This window comes from Bombina bombina, chromosome 5, assembly GCF_027579735.1.
Source record: "Bombina bombina isolate aBomBom1 chromosome 5, aBomBom1.pri, whole genome shotgun sequence".
Lineage (NCBI taxonomy): Eukaryota > Metazoa > Chordata > Amphibia > Anura > Bombinatoridae > Bombina > Bombina bombina.
This window is the reverse complement of record NC_069503.1, coordinates 972,243,352-972,266,692: the sequence shown is the minus strand read 5'-3', so window position 1 is coordinate 972,266,692 and position 23,341 is coordinate 972,243,352. Positions and strand designations below refer to the sequence as shown.

General features: G+C 39.8%; 1 protein-coding gene across 1 annotated transcript in view; it reads right to left on the bottom strand.

The window, feature by feature from the left end:
* Window positions 1-23,341, bottom strand: part of RIPK2 (receptor interacting serine/threonine kinase 2) — a 216,209-nt gene that overhangs the window by 132,703 nt on the left and 60,165 nt on the right. Inside the window, exons 2-4 of the mRNA XM_053715180.1 lie at window positions 21,363-21,516; window positions 13,424-13,576; window positions 8,673-8,830 (exon numbers count right to left, since the gene is read on the bottom strand). Coding sequence (XP_053571155.1) covers window positions 8,673-8,830; window positions 13,424-13,576; window positions 21,363-21,516 — 465 coding nt within the window. The remainder of the gene's footprint in view (window positions 1-8,672; window positions 8,831-13,423; window positions 13,577-21,362; window positions 21,517-23,341) is intronic.

Below are 23,341 nucleotides of genomic sequence, written 5' to 3'. Positions count from 1 at the left end.
TTTGAGCAGATTCCTGTGGTGTTATATATAGTTCCTAAAAATAGGAAATATAAACCTGTAAGAGAGCAAAGGGATATAAACAACATTTTTATCATTAAAATTACCTTAGTCCTCTATAAGGAGAGCCCAGTAACAAAATATGTTGAGGGTCCCCCCAACCCCAAACTCCAAGGAGGCATGAACATTAGTAAGTCTTTTAAACTATTCAAATAGCTGCCCTCTGAGTTAGGAGCCAGGAGCACCCCCCACATCAGCACAAAGCATACATCAAAAACAGTCCAACACTTTACTTGGAACATTATTAGAATTCACAACAGGAAATTATGAATTTGGTTGGGATTTCTGATCAAGTAGATGATCTCTGGGGTAGGGGTTCCCACACAGGTGCTGCAGGTTGGAGTTTAGAAGTTGAAGGATCCTTTGCCGAGAGTTCTATTGGGGGAGTAATCTCCCAGTCTTTCAACAGTCTGAAGCCCTCTTGTGGGGTAAGAATAGTGTGAGTATCTCCATTTCTTGTGATTATAAATTTGGTGGGATAACCCCAACGATACCTAATATTTTCTGCTCTAAGGGCCTGAAGTAAGAGATTTAAATTATCTTTTTTGGAGAGTATAGCTGGAGATGTCTGGATAGATGGCTACTTGTTGAAACTTGGTTGGAAGTTGTTGTTTATTAGCCATCTCTCTCTCAGTATGCATTCTTTGTGGGTGAAGAAGTGAATCCTAGCCAGAACATCTCTAGGTTTATCTTGAGATACATTTCTTGGTCTTGCCACTCAATGTACTCTATCTAGAATAAGTCCCGGGGGATCCAAGTTGGGTAGAAGATGTTTGCAAAGTTCCATAACATAAGCTTCCAGGTCCAGAGGACCAATATCTTCTGATATTCCACAAAATTGTAGGTTATTCCGTCTAGATCTGTCCTCCATATCTGCTAGTTCCAGTTCCAGATCTGAGATTTGTGTAGAAAGATTCTGAGAATAGGATAGGAGGTTTGCATGGTCTACAGCTAAGTCTTCATGTTTGCATTCAAGGGTGTCAGTACGCTCCCCCAGGGCAGCTATATCCCTGTGTAGTTCAGCAGTAGATCCTTTAATCTCTTTGGTCAGAGAATCTTGCAATATATTAATTTGTCTGGTTAAAACCTCAACGATATTGGAGGATATGGTGTCCCCCATTGGTGATTGAGACTCCATGCTGCTTTCAGAGTAGCTCAGGTTTAGTGATGGACTGGATTCTCTGATCGATTGACCCTTTAAAGAGGGATGGTCTTTAAAATGTTCTGCAACTGTTTTTTTAGGTGGTTGTGTTGGTTTAGATTTACGTCTAGCAGATTGAGACATATTATAGCAACAGGATTGTTGGGGCTAATTTCAGAGCATGGAGTAAAACAGAATGTTTTGAAAACTTTTCACTATGATACAAAAATAATGTTGGGGTAGAATAAGGTCCTCCTGGTGTCAATCTTAATTTAGCCACTCGTGGTCAGCTGAGAAAAACCTTAGTGAAACATTGGTTCATGAACCTCTCCCTCCAGGGAGAGTGTCATCTAATGACGATGTGGGACAAGGGACGTTGGATATGACCCACTAGGAAATCACCAGTGGGAAATGGGAAGCGAGAGGCTCTATTTGTGAAAAACCCAGGGTTGAGAGATCAGACTGTGGTTGTACTTACAGAATGATAGGATGCAAGTAAAGGCTTAATATGTGGATCAAAACTGTAGCAACACAGTGGCTGCACTTCTCATATGTAAGTGTAATCCCAGTGGTTCGGATGCACTCTGAGTCCCCCTGCAAGACAGGTTCCTTGTTAAGTTAAATATGGTATGAATGTCATATAGATACTATGAGCACTGTTTCAATAATTCTTGTCCCCTGTGGCTTATAGGATCTGTGCCGTGGTGACAAGCAAAGACCAAGTATAACACAATGTCAGATTAGATATGTTGGGGAGTTTTAGGTGGATAGTGCTAAGAGGAGGAAAGTTACATACATTCAGGATGATGTCTAATCAGTTATTGTCAGTGTGAGTCAAATTGCAGGTGCGATGATTCCGGCACTTACTGCACAATGTTCCTAGGAGAAACCAAGATGGCTGCCGTTCGCGCCTCTGCGCTTTCACCTTGGGACCCACAAGGTCTAGTAATTAAGTCCCTGGCTCTGCCGAGATCTATGACCCACCGCTAGATACAGGGAGGATAGTTGTTGCCAGGTATGTGGGAGCTGGAGGTTATAGTGAGCGGATCTATGTACATCAGTATCCCGGCTGCTCACCTCGGTCTCCGTAATGTGAAAAGTTTCCGGCTCAGCCTCTCTGCTTCAAGGAGACTTCAAGATCAGACCACAATAAAATAGCCAGACCCGGAGCGGAGCCCCGACCCTCCAGTGTCCAGCCGTTGTCAATAGGCGCAGAGAGACATTCTGGATATACAAATTGGGAACTCTTGCGCCTAGGGGTCTAAATGTCGACTTAGATGTGGCAGCATACATAACATAAATTGTAACATTAGTGAACAATTAATAATATTATTAATAATAATAAAGGTTTTCAAGCAATTTAATTTAATTTTTAGAATTGAAAATGGATATAAAAGAATAATTTTTTATATTAATGTATTATGTATTTATTTTTAAAATAAAAAAAAAAAAAAAAAAAAAAAAAAAAAAAAAAAAAATGTATTTTTAAAAATTTTTTTTAATTTAGTTAGTGATAAGTATAATATACTGTTTTTAGGACCCAACTAATCATGTATTTATTAATCTTGTGTATATAAGAATATATGTCTACTCATGTTAAATTATTACTTTTAAAAAATTTAGACTACTAACTGTTTTGGATATTAGAATAGGATAATATATTGAGTGGTTACAAATCTTCATCTAATATTATTCCAATATTAAGTGCAATAATTGATTCTTTAGATAGATGGTGCTGTTGCACTGGATATAAATTAAGGAAGAGACAGTCCGGTAGATCACTATTCCTCTTGAGAAAGCGCCCAGTAGGGGGCGAGAAACGCGTTGAGGCAACAAGCTCTGCAAGCTCGGCAAGCCTGTGTGTATTGGGACTAAGGGAAACATCGATCAGCTGTTTGTCGGGTGTTGACGTCACACGCCGACCGGAAAATCTGCTGCTTTTCTCCCAAGCTTCCTTTGACCACACAATCACCGGGCTATATCGCTACACAAAGATACCTTTTTGTGCATGTTTTTATCTCGCATATTGTGAGTATTCTGGCTAAAGTGTTTGTCAATAAAGTGCTGTTTTTTTACATACAATATTGCACTATTGGAGTCTATCTGTTTGCCTTCACAGATTGCGCTGTCTTTTGTGGGATTGGAGTTACTGTGTATCAGCTGCAGGACAAGCAGTGTTTTTCAAGCAGCTGCAACTGCGTTTTCAAAAAGAATTCTCCAGACACCATCTTTCAGTATTAGTAAGACTGTTCTCAATTTGAGTTTATAACCTGTTTTGGACTTTTATTATTTTGGACTATTCGCTACCGATATAACACCTTTATTAAGTAATATTTAGATCCATATTTATTGCCATTTTTTGTGCTATTTTAGTGCTGTGTCCATTCTATTGCTATATATATCTTTAGTTAATATCTCCCATACACATATTCATATATTTGCTGAGTGACTGTTGCGCTGATTGTTTTTGGTGGTTTGTGTGCTAGTAGTAATTGTTTTAGATCAGCTGCACTAACCACTTGGCAATTATGAGTAGTTTGAATTTCAGAACAAATAGGAGAAGATCCTTTGATTTATTAGAAGTTGACACTATGGAGGGTGCATGTGATGAGAACCCACAGGATACCCTAAGGGAATATGAAAAGTTATTAATTTTGGATGCTAAGGATTGGCAGGACATAATATTATTAGAAAATTATATCAAGCATAAAATTATTCCTAGAGGGTTAAGGTTATTAAAAAAGCCAGCCTTTGCTTTAGATGAGGTGGAGTTTATGACAGAGTGGGAGGCAGCTCTAGATGATTGCTCCTTCAAATTAATTAAGTTATTAATCAAATACAGGGAAGGAAGATTAGAAACAACTCAGATTGCGATTGAAAAAATTGAAACTAAAGTTAATAGTTTCTTAACAAATGAAGAATATAAAAAACTTTATGATAACATTATTAAAGGTGTTGAAAAACTAACAAAGGAATTAAGTATAAGTAAATCAAATAAATTAAGAAGAGATAAGTTAGACTACAAGAATGAACAGAAATACAATTGGAAGCCTAGAACTTTCTATAATAGGAAAGTTAATCAATATTATGCTATTGAAAGTAATAACAATAACGATAAGAAAGATCCAAAATCCAATAATAGTTTAAGTACCAACAAGAATGATGTAGAAGCCCATTATCAACCGCAACCTTATAATAAAAGTAAAGGTATTAATAACTTTAATTCTAATAATAGAAAATTTAATGAAACAAAAAAGAGTAAAGATGACTATTATTATGATAGATTTGAAAGAGAAAATAAACATAAAGAACATTCAAATTACAATCATACAAATAGGTATGAAGTATTAGAAATTAGAGAGAGAGATCCAAGAATTGAAGGAGCTAGACCGAAGGTTCCTTCTGACCAATCATTATCAAGAAATTCTTTTGAGAATGATCATTGTAGAGCTTCTGAACCTAATTTTTTAGAATCTCCATGGAGACAAACGAGATGGAAACCCCACTCAATAGAGAGGGAAGACAGGAACCAGAGGTGGAATCAGAACTGGAGAATAGAGAGGGAACCACAAATGCCAGTGGAGGGGTACAATCAACGGAAAAGAAGATTCAGCGAAAGAGAGGATGCAGATCAGGGAAGAGAAAGCAATTACAAAAGTGCAAGAATTCAATAAGAGAGAAAAATGAGGCAAGCATTTACAATTTATCATCATATGTAATTGATAGTGGAAGCCTGGCACTATTGAGTAAAGGTCTATCCTTTGCCCCTAAAAAGAATTTAGATAAATTTCAAGTGTTTATAGATTTCCAAAGATTTATTAGAAATCTAACTTTAAAAAGGTTTTTTGCTTCCAATGAAAAACAATCAGGGAATAGACAGAAGAGTGTATTACAAATTGATGATCTTGAAGCTCTGGAAAATATGAATTCTCTACTAGATGATGATGACTCACATACATTAAATGATATCTATATACATAGTAACAAGAAAGTCAAATCTACCTTTTATCCGATCAGTGCACAGGGAGAATATATTAAAAGTTTTAAGAATTTGGTTGAAAAAGAATTAGAAACATTACCTGCTAATATTGATTTTAAAGATAATCTCAACACCTTTGAAAGAAAAGCGTTGAATTCTTTAACTAATAATAATAATATTACTATTCGCCAAGCGGATAAAGGTGGAGGCATAGTAATTCAAGACAGAGAAGTGTATATAAATGAGGCATTGAGATTATTAAGTGATTCATCTACTTATATTAAATTAAAAGGTGATCCAACTAAGATCTTTTTACATGAGTTAAAAAATATGTTGAATGTAGGGATGGAAGAGAATATTCTAACTAAAGATGAGTATAAATTCCTATATAATGAACATCCCAAACTGGCAATCATGTATCACTTGCCAAAAATACACAAGTCGATCTCAAACCCACCAGGAAGACCCATTATTTCGGGTATCGACTCATTGACAGCAAATCTGTCGAGTTATATTGATTACTTCCTTCAACCCCTTGTTGTGAAATTAAAATCTTACTTAAAAGATGGGGTACACCTAATACATGAACTTCAAAATATCAAATGGAACAGTCAGATGAGGTTCATCACTTGTGATGTAACCTCACTGTATACAATTATCCAACATAATGTTGGAATTAAAGCTTGTTCTCATTTTTTAAAGGAAAAGGGGATGTTTCCAGACAATCAAATACGATTTTTAGAATATTGTATTAAATTTGTTTTAGAACATAATTATTTTGTTTTTGAGAAGGATTTTTTTCACCAAATATGTGGCACGGCGATGGGGACGAAATTTGCCCCATCGTATGCCAATTTATTTATGGGTCTTTTTGAAGAGAATTTTATTTGGAAAGACAGCCATTTCAAAAACAATTTAATTTTTTATAGACGTTTTATAGATGATGTTTTTATTATTTGGGAGGGCCCTGAAACTGAAGCAATCAATTTTATTGAATTTATTAACACCAATGATTTTAATGTAAAGTTTGTGGGCAATATCCAACAGCAGAAAATTGAATTTTTGGACCTATTGGTGTTTATAGAGGACAATAATATATACACCAAAAATTATAGAAAATCGGTAGACAGCAATAGTCTATTACACGCCACTAGTGGCCATTATAAAAAATGGGTTAAAAATATCCCCAAAAGTCAATTTGTTAGGATAAAAAGAAATTGTTCGAAAATAGATGACTATAATAGTGAGGCAGAAATTTTAAAAGAAAAATTGATATGCAAATCACATAATAGAGATCATTTAACACATATTATGAATGAAGTGGATCAGATAGATAGAGAATGCTTATTAAACAAACAAAAAGAAATAGCTTTAAAATCAAATACACAAACAGTTAAATTTATTACTACATATGGAGAAGGTATTATGAATGTTAAAAAAATACTTAATAAATTTTGGCCTATTCTAAAAGGGGACCCTCTGATAAAAAATGAATTAGATACAAAGCCAAATGTTGTATATAGAAAAAATACTAATTTGAAAAACATACTGGCCCCAAGTAAGTTGAAGGAACTAAAACCAGTCAAGCATAATATCAATTTTTTAAATTTAAAAGGTACCTATAGATGTCACAAAGCTAGGTGCCCCATGTGTAAATGTATTAATAAAGAAAGATCAGCTTTCACATCAACATCAGGACAGGAATATACAGTCAAACAATTTATTACGTGTAAAACCTCTTATGTAGTATATCTTTTAGAGTGTAGCTGTGGATTGAAATATGTAGGTCGTACGAAGAGATGCCTATCCAAGAGATTTAGTGAACATATTTATAATATAAAGAAGCCTATCTTAAAACATAGTGTACCAATTCACTACTCTCAAAAACATGCTTGTGATCCGAAATGCCTTACTGTGATGGGCATAGAAATGATTAAACCAAGTTCCAGGGGTGGTGACAGACTTTTGGCCCTTAGGCGCAGAGAGACATTCTGGATATACAAATTGGGAACTCTTGCGCCTAGGGGTCTAAATGTCGACTTAGATGTGGCAGCATACATAACATAAATTGTAACATTAGTGAACAATTAATAATATTATTAATAATAATAAAGGTTTTCAAGCAATTTAATTTAATTTTTAGAATTGAAAATGGATATAAAAGAATAATTTTTTATATTAATGTATTATGTATTTATTTTTAAAATAAAAAAAAAAAAAAAAAAAAAAAAAAAAATGTATTTTTAAAAATTTCTTTTAATTTAGTTAGTGATAAGTATAATATACTGTTTTTAGGACCCAACTAATCATGTATTTATTAATCTTGTGTATATAAGAATATATGTCTACTCATGTTAAATTATTACTTTTAAAAAATTTAGACTACTAACTGTTTTGGATATTAGAATAGGATAATATATTGAGTGGTTACAAATCTTCATCTAATATTATTCCAATATTAAGTGCAATAATTGATTCTTTAGATAGATGGTGCTGTTGCACTGGATATAAATTAAGGAAGAGACAGTCCGGTAGATCACTATTCCTCTTGAGAAAGCGCCCAGTAGGGGGCGAGAAACGCGTTGAGGCAACAAGCTCTGCAAGCTCGGCAAGCCTGTGTGTATTGGGACTAAGGGAAACATCGATCAGCTGTTTGTCGGGTGTTGACGTCACACGCCGACCGGAAAATCTGCTGCTTTTCTCCCAAGCTTCCTTTGACCACACAATCACCGGGCTATATCGCTACACAAAGATACCTTTTTGTGCATGTTTTTATCTCGCATATTGTGAGTATTCTGGCTAAAGTGTTTGTCAATAAAGTGCTGTTTTTTTACATACAATATTGCACTATTGGAGTCTATCTGTTTGCCTTCACAGATTGCGCTGTCTTTTGTGGGATTGGAGTTACGTTGTCAATATTGATCGGTAGTGAAGCTGTTAATGATGGGTGGAAGCAAGTGGCGTCGGGTCCATCAGGGAATGAACCCTGTGTTACGAGGCACTTGATCTGCAGTATTCAGCAAGTAGCTTCTTAGATCCAATTTTGTAAGATCAAGCAGATGTAGTCATCCAGTGTCTCATATATGTTAGCTGTTTATAAGTGGTATATACCCTATTTTTTTATCGGTTTTATATTTTAACTTGCAGGAGCTCAGCAAGTATGCGACCATTTAGTTTAGGTGATGGCTCAGCCCCCTGTTTTTTTTTTTATATATATACACATTTATTTTGCATGCAGATCTGTTGCTATATAGTGAATATTTTCTAATGCATAAATAAAAAACCTTCAATGACCCTTTAATATTCCTTAAACATGAGCAAATATTTTGTGCAGAAAATGCTTCCTAAACATTGAACTTTTAGAATTCTATGCACACTTTTCCCCTACATCTTGCATTATTAAAGAGCCCCGAGCAGTCTTTGTCACATAGAAATGAACTGTAATTTTGTTGTTTTTTCACAAGACTATATAGATTGGATAAAATTAAAAAATACCTGTACATGTCATGTTTAATACTTGCTCGTTTGTTTTTGTTTCTATGATCATACTCCTCTGGCGGCATGTAAACAATACTTCCTCCTGTTGGACTTGAATCACTAAAAGATTGTGATTTAGAAAACTGACGCCATTTTGACAAGCCAAAATCAGCAATCTGAAAAATATAGAAATGTATATTGACAGTTTTGTTACTATATAAATCTATATATTTATAAACTTGTTTCAGGTAATCTATTACCTTTAGCACTGAGCTATTACAGGGACATGCTATGTGATAATGCAAAAAGAGTTTCTAATATTTAAGGGTATATAATTAAAGGGATATAAAACCCACATTTTATATTTTTTGATTCAGATAGAATACAATTTTAAACAACTTTCTAATTTACTTCTATTGTCTAAATGTGTTTTGTTCACTTGGTATCCTTTGTTGAAAAGGATACCTAGGAGGACCCAGGGGCTGCTGATTGATGGCTGCACATGTGCGCCTCATGTTATTGGCTTACCCTATGCATTCAGCTAGCTACCAGTAGTGCATTGCTGCTTCTTAAACAAAGGATACCAAGAGAACAAAGCAAATTAGAAAATAATTGAGCTCACATTATATTGGCTGTTCCAATCAGCCAAAAGAATGCAAGCTCAATCCTATTGGCTGATTGCAACAGCCAATACATTTTTTCACCTTTAATTCTGATTGGCTGATAGAATTCTATCAGCCAATCTGAATTCAAGGGACTTCATCCAAGATGGAACCTTCAGTCGCCATGGAAAGAAGAGGATGCTCCGCGCCGGATGTCTTGAAGATGTAGCCGCTCCGCGCCAGATGGATGAAGATAGAAGATGCCATCTGGATGAAGACTTCTGCCGGCTTGGATGAAGACTTCTTGCCGCTTGGATGAATGAAGACTTCTGCTGCTTCATTGAGGATGGATGTCCGGTCTTCAAAAACTGTAAGTGGATCTTCAGGGGTTAGTGTTAGGTTTTATTAAAGGTTTATTGGGTGGGTTTTATTTTTAGCTTAGGGTTTGGGCGGAAAAAGAGCTAAATGCCCTTTTAAGGGCAATGCCCATCCAAATGCCCTTTTCAGGGCAATGGGGGATTTTATTTGGGGGGTTGGTTGTATTTTTATTTACAGGTAAAAGAGCTGATTTCTTTGGAGCAATGCCCCGCAAAAGGCCCTTTTAAGGGCTATTGGTAGTTTAGTTTAGGCTAGGGGGTTGTTTTTTTTATTGGGGGGGGGGCTTTTTTTTATTTTGATAGGGCTATTAGATTAGGTGTACTTAGTTTAAATATTTGATAGCTTCTTTTTTTATTTTGTGTAATTTAGTGTTTGTTTTTTTTGTAATTTAGTTAATTGTATTTCATTAATGTAATTTATTTAATTGTAGTGTAAGGTTAGGTGTTAGTGTAAGACAGGTTAGGTTTTATTTTACAGGTAAATTTGTATTTATTTTAGCTAGGTAGCTAGTAAATAGTTAATAACTATTTACTAACTATTCTACCTAGTTAAAATAAATACAAACTTGCCTGTGAAATAAAAATAAAACCTAAGATAGATGCAATGTAAATATTAGTTATATTGTAGCCAGCTTAGGGTTTATTTTACAGGTAAGTATTTAGTTTTAACCCCTTAAGGACAAGGCCATTTTTCAATTTCTTTCCCTTAAGGACCAGGGCTATTTTTACATTTCTGCGGTGTTTGTGTTTAGCTGTAATTTTCCTCTTACTCATTTACTGTACCCACACATATTATATACCGTTTTTCTCGCCATTAAATGGACTTTCTAAAGATACAATTATTTTCATCATATCTTATAATTTCTATAAAAATATTTTATAAAATATGAGGAAAAAATGTAAAAAAACACACTTTTTCTAACTTTGACCCCCAAAATCTGTTACACATCTACAACCACCAAAAAGCACCCATGCTAAATAGTTTCTAAATTTTGTCCTGAGTTTAGAAATACCCAATATTTACATGTTCTTTGCTTTTTTTGCAAGTTATAGAGCAATAACTACAAGTAGCACTTTGCTATTTCCAAACCACTTTTTTTCAAAATTAGCGCTAGTTACATTGGGACACTGATATCTTTCAGGAATCCCCGAATATCCCTTGACATTTATATATTTTTTTTTAGAAGACATCCCAAAGTATTGATCTAGGCCTATTTTGGTATATTTCATGCCACCATTTCACTGCCAAATGAGATCAAATAAAAATAATTGTTCACTTTTTCACAAACATTAGGTTTCTCACTGAAATTATTTGCAAACAACTTGTGCAATTATGGCATAAATGGTTGTAAACGCTTCTCTGGGATCCCCTTTGTTCAGAAATAGCAGACAAATATGGCTTTGGCGTTGCTTTTTGGTAATTAGAAGGCCGCTAAATGCCACTGCGCACCACACGTGAATTATGCCCAGCACTAAAGGGGTTAATTAGGGAGCATGTAGGGAGCTTCTAGGGTTAATTTTAGCTTTAGTGTAGTGTAGTAGACAACCCCAAGTATTGATCTAGGCCCATCTTGGTATATTTCATGCCACCATTTCACCGCCAAATGCGATCAAATTAAAAAAAACGTTACATTTTTCACAATTTTAGGTTTCTCACTGAAATTATTTACAAACAGCTTGTGCAATTATGGCACAAATGGTTGTAAAAGTTTCTCTGGGATCCCCTTTGTTCAGAAATAGCAGACATATATGGCTTTGGTGTTGTTTCTTGGTAATTAGAAGGCCACTAAATGAAGTTGCGCACCACACGTGTATTATGCCCAGCAGTGAAGGGGTTAATTAGGGAGCTTGTAGGGAGTTTGTAGGGTTAATTTTAGCTTTAGTGTAGTGTAGTAGACAACCCAAAGTATTGATCTAGGCCCATTTTGGTATATTTCATGCCACCATTTCCTCGCCAAATGCGATCAAATAAAAAAAAAAACCTTCACTTTTCACAATTTTTTTCACAAACTTTAGGTTTCTCACTGAAATTATTTACAAACAGCTTGTGCAATTATGGCACAAATGGTTGTAAATGCTTCTCTGGGATCCCCTTTGTTCAGAAATAGCAGACATATATGGCTTTGGCGTTGCTTTTTGGTAATTAAAAGGCCGCTAAATACCGCTGCGCATCACACGTGAATTATGTCTAGCAGTGAAGGGGTTAATTAGGTAGCTTGCAGGGAGCTTGCAGGGATAATTTTAGCTTTAATGTAGAGATCAGCCTCCCACCTGACACATCATGCCCCCTGATCCCTCCCAAACAGCTCTCTTCCCTCCCCCACCCCACAATTGTCCCCGTCATCTTAAGTACTGGCAGAAAGTCTGCCAGTACTAAAATAAAAGGTATTTTTAAACAAAAACAATTTTTTTTTTTAGCATATTTACATATGCTGATGTGTAGGATCCCCCCTTAGCCCCCAACCTCCCTGATCCCCCCAAACAGCTCTCTATCCCTCCCCCTCTACCTTATTGGCAGCCATCTTGGGTACTGGCAGCTGTCTGCCAGTACCCAGTTTACTAAAAAACTGCTTTTTTATATATTTTTTTTTCCTGTAGTGTAGCTTCCCCCCGGCCAAAGAGCAACCCCCCACCCCCTCCCAGATCCCTTAGATGTCTTTTTGAAATAATTTATAATTATTTTATCCCACTTAATTTTTTTACATTTCAGTAGTGTAGCCGTTCCCACCCCGTGCACGCGCCCGCGCGCCCCCGACGGTCACGCCCACGATCCCGCCCCCCTCCACATCATAGCACACATCGATGGCCGCCCACCCGCCTCCCACTGCAGCTCCCACCAACCAACGATACCGGCCATCGATGTCCGGTGCAGAGAGGGCCACAGAGTGGCTCTCTCTGCATCGGATGGCCAAGGGGTGTTATTGCAGGATGCCTTGATATCGAGGCATCACTGCAATAACCGGAAAGCGGCTGGAAGCGAGCAGGATCGCTTCCAGCTGCATTAAACCCCTAATGTCGTACGACATGCGTCGTTAAGGGGTTAAATAGGAATTATTCAGTTAATGACAGTAATTTTTTATTAGATTTATTTTAATTATATTAAAGTAGGGGGTGTTAGGGTTAGGTTTAGGGGTTTATAACTTTAGTATAGTGGTGGCGACGTTGGGGCGGCAGATTAGGGGTTAATAAGTGTACTGTAGGTGGCGGCAATGTCGGCGTGGCAGATTAGGGGTTAATAAGTATAATGTAGGTGGTGGCGGCATATTAGGGGTTAATAACTTTAATGTAGGTGGCGGCGACATTGGGGGAGGCAGATTAGCGGTTAATAAGTGTAGGTAGGTGTCAGCGGTGTCGGATACAGCAGATTAGGGGTGTTTACACTCTGGGTTTATGTTAGGGTGTTAGGTGTAAACATAACTTTTGTTTTCCCATAGGAATCAATGGGGCTGCGTTACGGAGCTTTACGCTCCTTTATTGCAGGTGTTAGGCTTTTTTTCAGCCCGCTCTCCCCATTGATGTCTATGGGGAAATTGCGCACGAGCATGTAAAACCAGCTCACCGCGGCGCTGGTATTGGAGTGCAGTATGGAGCTCAATTTTGCTCAACGCTCACTTCTTGCCTGCTAACGCCGGTTTTTTGTAAACCTGTAATAGCAGCTCTGTAGGGAGGTGAGCGGTGACAATAACTAATTAGCACCGAGCAGCTCTTACCGCAAAACTCGTAATCTAGCCATTTATTTGCTCTGAAATTTATAGTTATACAACTGTTTTAAAAATGAATGCAAACTTACCTTAACATGGAATTCATTATCCAGTAAGATATTCCGAGTATTTAAATCATGATGCAATAAAGAAGGAGTCATGTTGTGAAGAAAATTTACTCCTAATGCAATTTCATATAATATCCGGAACCTTAATGACCAAGCAATTTCTAACAAGGGATCCTAAAACAAGGAATAGAAATTAAAAATGTATAGAAAGAGTTAATATAGAAAACATACCTGCATATACATAGCATCTGTCAAGGAATTCTGTGTTAGAAAAACCCAGAACAGAACTTTTATATAATGATAATGTATATAACTGATTAGCAATTCACAAGTCCTGGCCCCTGGTCAATATTTTGCCAATTTTTCTTTATACTATTAAGGGTGGGGAAAAAATTGATCTAAGTCTCATCTTGCAAGTCACAGGTTATATTTTTCTTTTTTTTCTGCTCTTAAAGATACACTGAACCCAAATTTTTTTCTTTCATGATTCAGATAGAGCATGCAATTTTAAGCAACTTTCTAATTTACTCCTATTATCAATTTTTCTTCGTTCTCTTGCTATCTTTATTTGAAAAAGAAGGCATCTAAGCTAAGGAGCCAGCACATTTTTGGTTCAGGACCATGGACAGCACTTGTTTATTGGTGTTGTCCAATCAGCAAGGACAACCCAGTTTGTTCACCAAAAATGGGCCGGCATCTAAACTTACATTCTTGCTTTTCAAATAAACATAACAAGAGAATGAAGAAAATTTGATAATAGGAGTAAATTAGAAAGTTGCTTAAAATTGCATGCTCTATCTGAATCACGAAAGAAAAAATTTGGGTTCAGTGTCCCTTTAAATTTTGGGTTTGTTACTAATAACGTTATGTTGAAACAAGACAAACTCTTCAAAAGAAGCGACGAAAAGTAGAGGGCGCTGCACTCAAAAATGGGTAAAAAGGTGTGTAAATAGTTGGGGTCAAATGATGGAGGAAGATAACAATAATCTCACGATCAATGTGATATGCAATGTGATAAAATGATAAACTTGTGAAGAGTTTTGAATGTGTCAAATAAATAATCAAACAATATAAAAAAAATAAAATAAAATAAAAATGGAAATGAAAATGGGAATATGGCTGAAAATAATGTATCGAAAATGGTAATAGGTGAAAGCAGGAAAGTCCACAGGTCAGCTCCTCTTCTGGCAGATTGGGCTTGCTGGAATAGATTCTGAAGAAGCAACTAGATGGCTTAGAAATGCGTTGTATATTTTTATTGATTTTATTCTGCACTTTATTATTAAAACGTTTTAGTAGTATTTGCCTTGTACTACTTTGTTTTTTTTAATTGTTTTCAAATCATCAGAGTTTTGGACCCTGACTTTTCTTCCTGGGAGACCAAATAGGGCTAGTCAGCTGGTGACTACCACATCCAGCTTGCCTTATTTGCACTACTTGACAGTGCTTATTTACATGTGACTACCACACCTATAATATAAAAGGCCAAGTGTGTTTGTCCGAAGCTGTCATGCGCAGTAGAGACAGCACAAGGACAAACACACCTGGCATTTGAGTCCCTAGCTGATCTGTGGCAGAAGTGGGCGTGGCCGGGCGTGAGCGGGGGGCATGACCGGACTGAAGGGGGCGTGTCCGGACGTGAATGGCCATGAAGGGGCGTGGCTGGGCATGAAGGGGGCGTGGTCGGGGGCTTTCCCGCGATAGAGGGGAGAGAGATACAGAGGGGAGAGAGATAGAGAGGGGAGAGAGATAGAGAGGGGAGAGAGATAGAGAGGGGAGAGAGAGAGAGAGAGAGAGAGGAAAGAGAGAGGGGTTGAGAGAGAGGGGGGAGAGAGAGAGAGAGAGGGGGGAGAGAGAGAGGGGGAGAGAGGAGGGAGGAAAGAGAGGGGGAGAGAGAGGGGGGAGAGATTGCAAAAGAGAGGGGGAGAGAGAGCGCAAAAGAGAGGGGGGAGAGAGAGCGCAAAATAGAGGGGGGAGAGAGAGCGCAAAAGAGAGGGGGAGAGAGAGCGCAAAAGAGAGGGGGAGAGAGAGCGCAAAAGAGAGGGGGGAGAGAGCACAAAAGAGAGGGAAGGAGAGAGAGCGCAAAAGAGAGGGGGGAGAGAGCACAAAAGAGAGGGAAGGAGAGAGAGCGCAAAAGAGAGGGGGGAGAGAGCACAAAAGAGAGGGAAGGAGAGAGAGCGCAAAAGAGAGGGGGGGGAGAGCATAAAAGAGAGGGGAGAGAGCGCAAAAGAGAGGGGGGAAGAGCGCAAAAGAGAGGGGAGAGAGAGCGCAAAAGAGAGGGGGAAGAGAGCGCAAAAGAGAGGGGGGGAGAGAGAGCAAAAGAGAGGGGGGAGAGCGCAAAGGAGAGGGGGGAGAGAAAGCGCAAAAGAGAGGGGGGGAGAGAGAGCGCAAAGGAGAGGGGGGAGTGAAAGCACAAAAGAGAGGGGGGAGAGAGAGCGCAAAAGAGAGGGGAGGGAGAGAGAGAACAAAAGAGAGGGGGAGAGAGAGAGAGCAAAACAGAGGGGGGGAGAGAGAGAGCAAAAGAGAGGGGAGAGAAAGAGGGGAGGAGAGAGCGCAAAAGATATGGGGGAGAGAGAGAGTGCAAAAGAGATGGGGGAGAGAGAGAGTGCAAAGGAGAGGGGGGAGAGAAAGCGCAAAAGAGAGGGGGGAGAGAGAGCGCAAAGGAGAGGGGGGAGAGAAAGCACAAAAGAGAGGGTGAGAGAGAGCGCAAAAGAGAGGGGAGGGAGAGAGAGAACAAAAGAGAGGGGAGAGAGAGAGCGCAAAAGAGAGGGGGGAGAGAGAGAGAGCAAAAGAGAGGGGAGAGAGAGAAGGGAGGAGAGAGCGCAAAAGATATGGGGGAGAGAGAGAGAGTGCAAAAGAGATGGGGGAGAGAGAGAGCGCAAAAGAGAGGGGGAGAGAGAGAGCGCAAAAGAGAGGGGGAGAGAGAGAGCACAAAGGAGAGGGGGGAGAGAAAGCACAAAAGAGAGGGGGGAGAGAAAGCACAAAAGAGAGGGGGGAGAGAGAGCGCAAAGGATATGGGGGAGAGAGAGAAAGTGCAAAAGAGATGGGGGAGAGAGAGAGCGCAAAAGAGAGGGGGAGAGAGAGAGCGCAAAAGAGAGGGGGAGAGAGCACAAAGAGAGGGGGGAGAGAGAGAGCGCAAAAGAGAGGGGAGGGAGAGAGAGAACAAAAGAGAGGGGAGAGAGAGAGCGCAAAAGAGAGGGGGGAGAGAGAGAGAGCAAAAGAGAGGGGAGAGAGAGAAGGGAGGAGAGAGCGCAAAAGATATGGGGGAGAGAGAGAGAGTGCAAAAGAGATGGGGGAGAGAGAGAGCGCAAAAGAGAGGGGGAGAGAGAGAGCGCAAAAGAGAGGGGGAGAGAGAGAGCACAAAGGAGAGGGGGGAGAGAAAGCACAAAAGAGAGGGGGGAGAGAAAGCACAAAAGAGAGGGGGGAGAGAGAGCGCAAAGGATATGGGGGAGAGAGAGAAAGTGCAAAAGAGATGGGGGAGAGAGAGAGCGCAAAAGAGAGGGGGAGAGAGAGAGCGCAAAAGAGAGGGGGAGAGAGCGCAAAAGAGAGGGGGAGAGAGAGCGCAAAAGAGAGGGGGGAGAGAGCACAAAAGAGAGGGAAGGAGAGAGAGCGCAAAAGAAGGGGGGGAGAGATAGCATAAAAGAGAGGGGAGAGAGCGCAAAAGAGGGTGAAGAGCACAAAAGAGAGGGGAGAGAGAGAGCAAAAGAGAGGGGGAAGAGAGCGCAAAAGAGAGGGGGGAGAGAGAGAGCGCAAAAGAGAGAGGGGGGAGAGAGAGAGCGCAAAAGAGAAGGGGGGAGAGAGAGCGCAAAAGAGAGGGGAGAGAGAGAGCGCAAAGGAGAGAGGGGAGAGAAAGCACAAAAGAGAGGGGGGAGAGAGAGCACAAAAGAGAGGGGAGGGAGAGAGAGAGAACAAAAGAGAGGGGAGAGAGAGAGAGCGCAAAAGAGAGGGGGGAGAGAGAGAGCAAAAGAGAGGGGAGAGAGAGAGCAAAAGAGAGGGGAGAGAGAGAGCAAAAGAGAGGGGAGAGAGAGAGGGGAGGAGAGAGCGCAAAAGAAGGGGGGGAGAGATAGCATAAAAGAGAGGGGAGAGAGCGCAAAAGAGGGGGAAGAGCGCAAAAGAGAGGGGAGAGAGAGAGCAAAAGAGAGGGGGAAGAGAGCGCAAAAGAGAGGGGGGAGAGAGAGAGCGCAAAAGAGAGAGGGGGGAGAGAGAGAGCGCAAAAGAGAAGGGGGGAGAGAGAGCGCAAAAGAGAGGGGGGAGGGAGCGCACAAAAGAGAGGGTGGAGAGAGCGCAAAAGAGAGGGGGGAGAGAGAGCGCAAAGGAGAGGGGGGAGAGAAAGCGCAAAAGAGAGGGGAGAGAGAGAGCGCAAAGGAGAGAGGGGAGAGAAAGCACAAAAGAGAGGGGGGAGAGAGAGCACAAAAGAGAGGGGAGGGAGAGAGAGAGAACAAAAGAGAGGGGAGAGAGAGAGAGTGCAAAAGAGAGGGGGGGAGAGAGAGAGCAAAAGAGAGGGGAGAGAGAGAGGGGAGGAGAGAGCGCAAAAGATATGGGGGAGAGAGTGCAAAAGAGATGGGGGAGAGAGAGAGCGCAAGAGAGAGGGGGAGAGAGAGAGCGCAAAAGAGAGGGGGAGAGAGAGAGCGCAAAAGAGAGGGGGAAAGAGCTCAAAAGAGAGGGGGAGAGAGAGAGCAAAAGAGAGAGGGAGAGAGAGAGCAAAAGAGAGGGGGGAGAGAGAGAGGGCAAAAGAGAGGGGGGAGAGAGAGAGATCAAAAGAGAGGGGGAGGGAGAGAGAGCAAAAGAGAGGGGGAGGGAGAGAGCGCAAGGGGTGGGACCGCTGTACTGCAAAAAATGGCCCGTGTGAACGGGCAGATGCAGTCATGCGCAGCAGAGACATACCTGACCTTTAGGATCAACTTCGGATCAGATCTGCCGCTGCGGGGGTGGGGGCGTGAACGATGGGAGTGCTGTGGTGGGGGTGTGGCCGACCGGGAGTGGACGTGGCCTGAGAGCGACAAAGAGTGGGGGGAGATAGAGGGGGCAAAATAGATGGGGAGAGAGAGCTAAAGAGAGGGGGAGAGAGAAAGAGAGAAAGAGAGCAAAAGAGAGGGGGGAGAGAGAGTTAAAAAAAGGGGGGAGAGAGAGTTAAAGAGATGGGAGAGAAAGCAAAAGAAAAAGGGAGAGAGAGCAAAAGAGAGAGGGAAGAGAGAGCAAAGAGAGGGGCTAGAGAGAGCAAAGGAGAGAGGGGAGAGCAAAGGAGAGGGGGGAGACAGAGCAAAGGAGAGGGGGGGAGAGAGAGCAAAGGAGAGGGGGAGAGAGAGCAAAAGGAGAGGGGGAGAGAGAGAGCAAAGGAGAGGGGGGAGAGAGAGCAAAGGAGAGAGGGGGAGAGAGAGCAAAAGAGAGGCAGAGAGAGAGCAAAAGAGAGGGAGAGAGAGGGCAAAAAGGAGAGGGGAGAGAGAGCAAAATAGGTGGGGGAGAGAAAGCAAAAGAGGGGGGAGAGAGAGCAAAAGAGAGGGGGGAGAGAGCAAAAGAGAGGGGGAGAGAACAAAAGAGAGGGGGAGAGAGCAAAAGAGAGGGGGGAGAGAGCAAAAGAGAGGGGGAGAGAACAAAAGAGAGGGGGAGAGAGCAAAAGAGAGGGGGGAAAGAGAGCAAAAGAAAGGGGGAGAGAGAAAGAGAGCAAAAGAGAGGGGGAGAGAGAGCAAAAGGAGAGGGGGAGAGAGAGAGCAAAGGAGAGGGGGGAGAGAGAGCAAAGGAGAGAGGGGGAGAGAGAGCAAAAGAGAGGCAGAGAGAGAGCAAAAGAGAGGGAGAGAGAGGGCAAAAAAGAGAGGGGAGAGAGCAAAATAGGTGGGGGAGAGAAAGCAAAAGAGGGGGGAGAGAGCAAAAGAGAGGGGGAGAGAGCAAAAGAGAGGGGGAGAGAACAAAAGAGAGGGGGAGAGAGCAAAAGAGAGGGGGAGAGAGAGCAAAAGAAAGGGGGAGAGAGAAAGAGAGCAAAAGAGAGGGGGAGAGAGAAAGAGAGCAAAAGAGAGGGGGAGAGAGAGCAAAGGAGAGGGGGGAGAGAGAGCAAAAGAGAGGGGGAGAGAGAGCAAAAGAGAGGGGGAGAGAGAGCAAAGGAGAGGGGGAGAGAGAGCAAAAGAGAGGGGGAGAGAAAGTTAATTTTCTAGTAGACCAGTCTCTCTTAAAAAAGTAAATTAATCTTGTTTATATAGTCAGGTGATTACTGTGGTAACAGTGAACACCTTGCAAGAAAAAAAGTGCTCACTGGACCATTATCAATATTTTTTTTACTAAAATCTAAGCAAAAATTAAACATTTTGCTTACAGTTTTTGCCACAGCTCTCTCACATGCCATGAAATATAAATATAATATTGGCATATTTTGAATCTGCAGAGCCTGCTAAAAAAAAACCCCCAATATGGGCTAGATTACAAGTGAAGCACTAAAATATCACGCGCCCGCAAGCTGGCAAATTTGCCCATTTACATGCGCACAATAATTAATCAGCCATTACAAGTGGCTGGTTATTGCTACCACGAGCACGCTTATAAAATTAGATCTCTTGTTAATTTTATAAATGTGCCCCAAATGGCCCCACCCTTCACATTTTTTTGTGTCAAGATACATAATTATTCTTGTGAATTTTTTAACTTTATGTTTAGTCCTTGAAGGGGAACCCATATTTTACCATGCAAAAAATGCTCTGTTTTTACAATATTGAGATAGCGGCATGTAAATTCTTGAAAATGATTTTGAATTGCTATTGCCAAGCACAAATTGTCCTCTCTGAATAGAAAAACAGTAATAACTTTGACTAGAAGCATTTTTGCAAATGGAAGTATATTGCAAAAATTCTTCTATTTAACATTGAAATGCACCCAGGCACATTTAAATCTTGAACTTTCTATCCCTTTAAGACTGCACGTAAAATCTTATACTAAAAATCTAACTGGAAAAAAAAATAAGTTGCATTTAGTAATATCTTCCAGGGCACATTAGATAAATAAACCACACAGGAAAAGCACATTTGGTTAGAATTTTTTTTTAATCAAATTCCTTTCTTTTATGTTTAAGCCTTGCAAAGAGGTTAAATACATAATCAAAGTTGTGCTCCTCTGCAGTTCTTGCAAAGTGGTAAAATACATAATTAAAGTTGTGCTCCTGTGCAATTCCAGATATACAGAATGCATCTGGTGAGCCAATCAGGAGAAGGCATACATGAATATGCTCCAATCACTGTTTCATCATCTGGAGCAGATTGAGGTTGTTCCACAAGTGTAATTTTGACTGTTTTTAACCCTTTTGAAGAAGTTAAATAAGTGAAGTGGTTTAAAAAATAAATTGCTCTAACAGCTAGATCACTGTATTTTTACATTAGAATTTCTCATTAAAGGGACATGATATCCAAATGTTGAAGCACTAGAAAATGATGCAGCATAGCTGTAAAAATCTGACTAGAAAATATTATCTGAACATCTCCATGAAAAAAGGGAAGATATTTTACCTCAAATTTCCCTCAGTAGCCACGTACCATTATAAGCGACTTTATATAGCCAATCAGGATGCTAGCCCTAGGACTTGCAAGGGAGCATGCATCTGGCATGTGCAGGTACAATCATGTTATTTATTTAACCAGTTTATGAAGTTTACTAGGAAATCTCCCAAGATTTAAGTGAAATCTCATGAAATTTCATGAAATCTCAGCAATGCAAAGCATGACCTCAGCACTGCTGATGCTGGACAGTAGCTGAGGGATAACTGTTCACATAGCATTTTCTATTGTGAGCGGAAGAAATTGTGAGGTAAATCATCTTCCTTTTTTTCATAGAGATATTCAGGTGATATTTTCTTGTCACATTTTTAGTTATGCTGCATCACTTTCACGTATTATGTCCCTTTATTAACACATTTGAAAAGTTAGCAAATCTTACTACTAATGCTTTTTTTCAAATTAATATAAATTAAATATAATTTGCTTACCTTATGTAACAGCTGACTTAAAGATCCATTAGGCATATATTCTGTCACAATTCCCAGACACTCAACTTCATTGCATATTCCCAGTATGGGAAGAATATAACTAAATCTGGCTTTGTGTAAAATTTCTGCTTCCTTTAAAATCTTGTTTCGTTCTCTACATGAATAAAATGTATATATTTTATTATAAAGAAACATTACAAACATAAAACATATAGAGCAATATTAATAGACAAGTTGCAGATTTTATATCACTCTGTAAATACTGTCTTGTTTCTTATGTAGTTGAAATCAAATTGGTAACCTTCAAGGGAACATATATTAGTACTATGTTATAGACATACGTATCATATTGACTTTTCTTTCATGTAATTAGCAAGAGTCCATGAGCTAGTGACGTATGGGATATACATTCCTACCAGGAGGGGCAAAGTTTCCCAAACCTCAAAATGCCTATAAATACACCCCTCACCACACCCACAATTCAGTTTTACAAACTTTGCCTCCGATGGAGGTGGTGAAGTAAGTTTGTGCTAGATTCTACGTTGATATGCGCTCCGCAGCAAGTTGGAGCCCGGTTTTCCTCTCAGCGTGCAGTGAATGTCAGAGGGATGTGAGGAGAGTATTGCCTATTTGAATGCAGTGATCTCCTTCTACGGGGTCTATTTCATAGGTTCTCTGTTATCGGTCGTAGAGATTCATCTCTTACCTCCCTTTTCAGATCGACGATATACTCTTATATATACCATTACCTCTGCTGATTCTCGTTTCAGTACTGGTTTGGCTTTCTACAAACATGTAGATGAGTGTCCTGGGGTAAGTAAATCTTATTTTCTGCGACACTCTAAGCTATGGTTGGGCACTTTGTTTATAAAGTTCTAAATATATGTATTCAAACATTTATTTGCCTTGACTCAGAATGTTCAACTTTCCTTATTTTCAGACAGTCAGTTTCATATTTGGGATTATGCATTTGATTTTATCATTTTTTCTTACCTTCAAAAATTTGACTTTTTTCCCTGTGGGCTGTTAGGCTCGCGGGGGCTGAAAATGCTTCATTTTATTGCGTCATTCTTGGTGCTGACTTTTTTGGCGCAAAAATTATTTTCCGTTTCCGGCGTCATACGTGTCGCCGGAAGTTGCGTCATTTTTTGACGTTATTTTGCGCCAAAAATGTCGGCGTTCCGGATGTGGCGTCATTTTGGCGCCAAAAAAGCATTTAGGCGCCAAATAATGTGGGCGTCTTATTGGCGCTAAAAAATATGGGCGTCGCTTTTTTCCCCACATTATTTAAGTCTCATTTTTCATTGCTTCTGGTTGCTAGAAGCTTGTTTTTTGGCATTTTTTCCCATTCCTGAAACTGTCATTTAAGGAATTTGATCAATTTTGCTTTATATGTTGTTGTTTTTTCTCTTACATATTGCAAGATGTCTCACGTTGCATCTGAGTCAGAAGATACTACAGGAAAATCGCTGTCTAATGCTGGATCTACCAAAGCTAAGTGTATCTGCTGTAAACTTTTGGTAGCTATTCCTCCAGCTGTTGTTTGTATTGATTGTCATGACAAACTTGTTAAAGCAGATAATATTTCCTTTAGTAAAGTACCATTGCCTGTTGCAGTTCCTTCAACATCTAAGGTGCAGAATGTTCCTGATAACATAAGAGATTTTGTTTCTGAATCCATAAAGAAGGCTATGTCTGTTATTTCTCCTTCTAGTAAACGTAAAAAATCTTTTAAAACTTCTCTCCCTACAGATGAATTTTTAAATGAACATCATCATTCTGATTCTGATAACTCTTCTGGTTCAGAGGATTCTGTCTCAGAGGTTGATGCTGATAAATCTTCTTATTTATTTAAAATGGAATTTATTCGTTCTTTACTTAAAGAAGTTCTAATTGCTTTAGAAATAGAGGATTCTGGTCCTCTTGATACTAATTCTAAACGTTTGGATAAGGTATTTAAATCTCCTGTGGTTATTCCA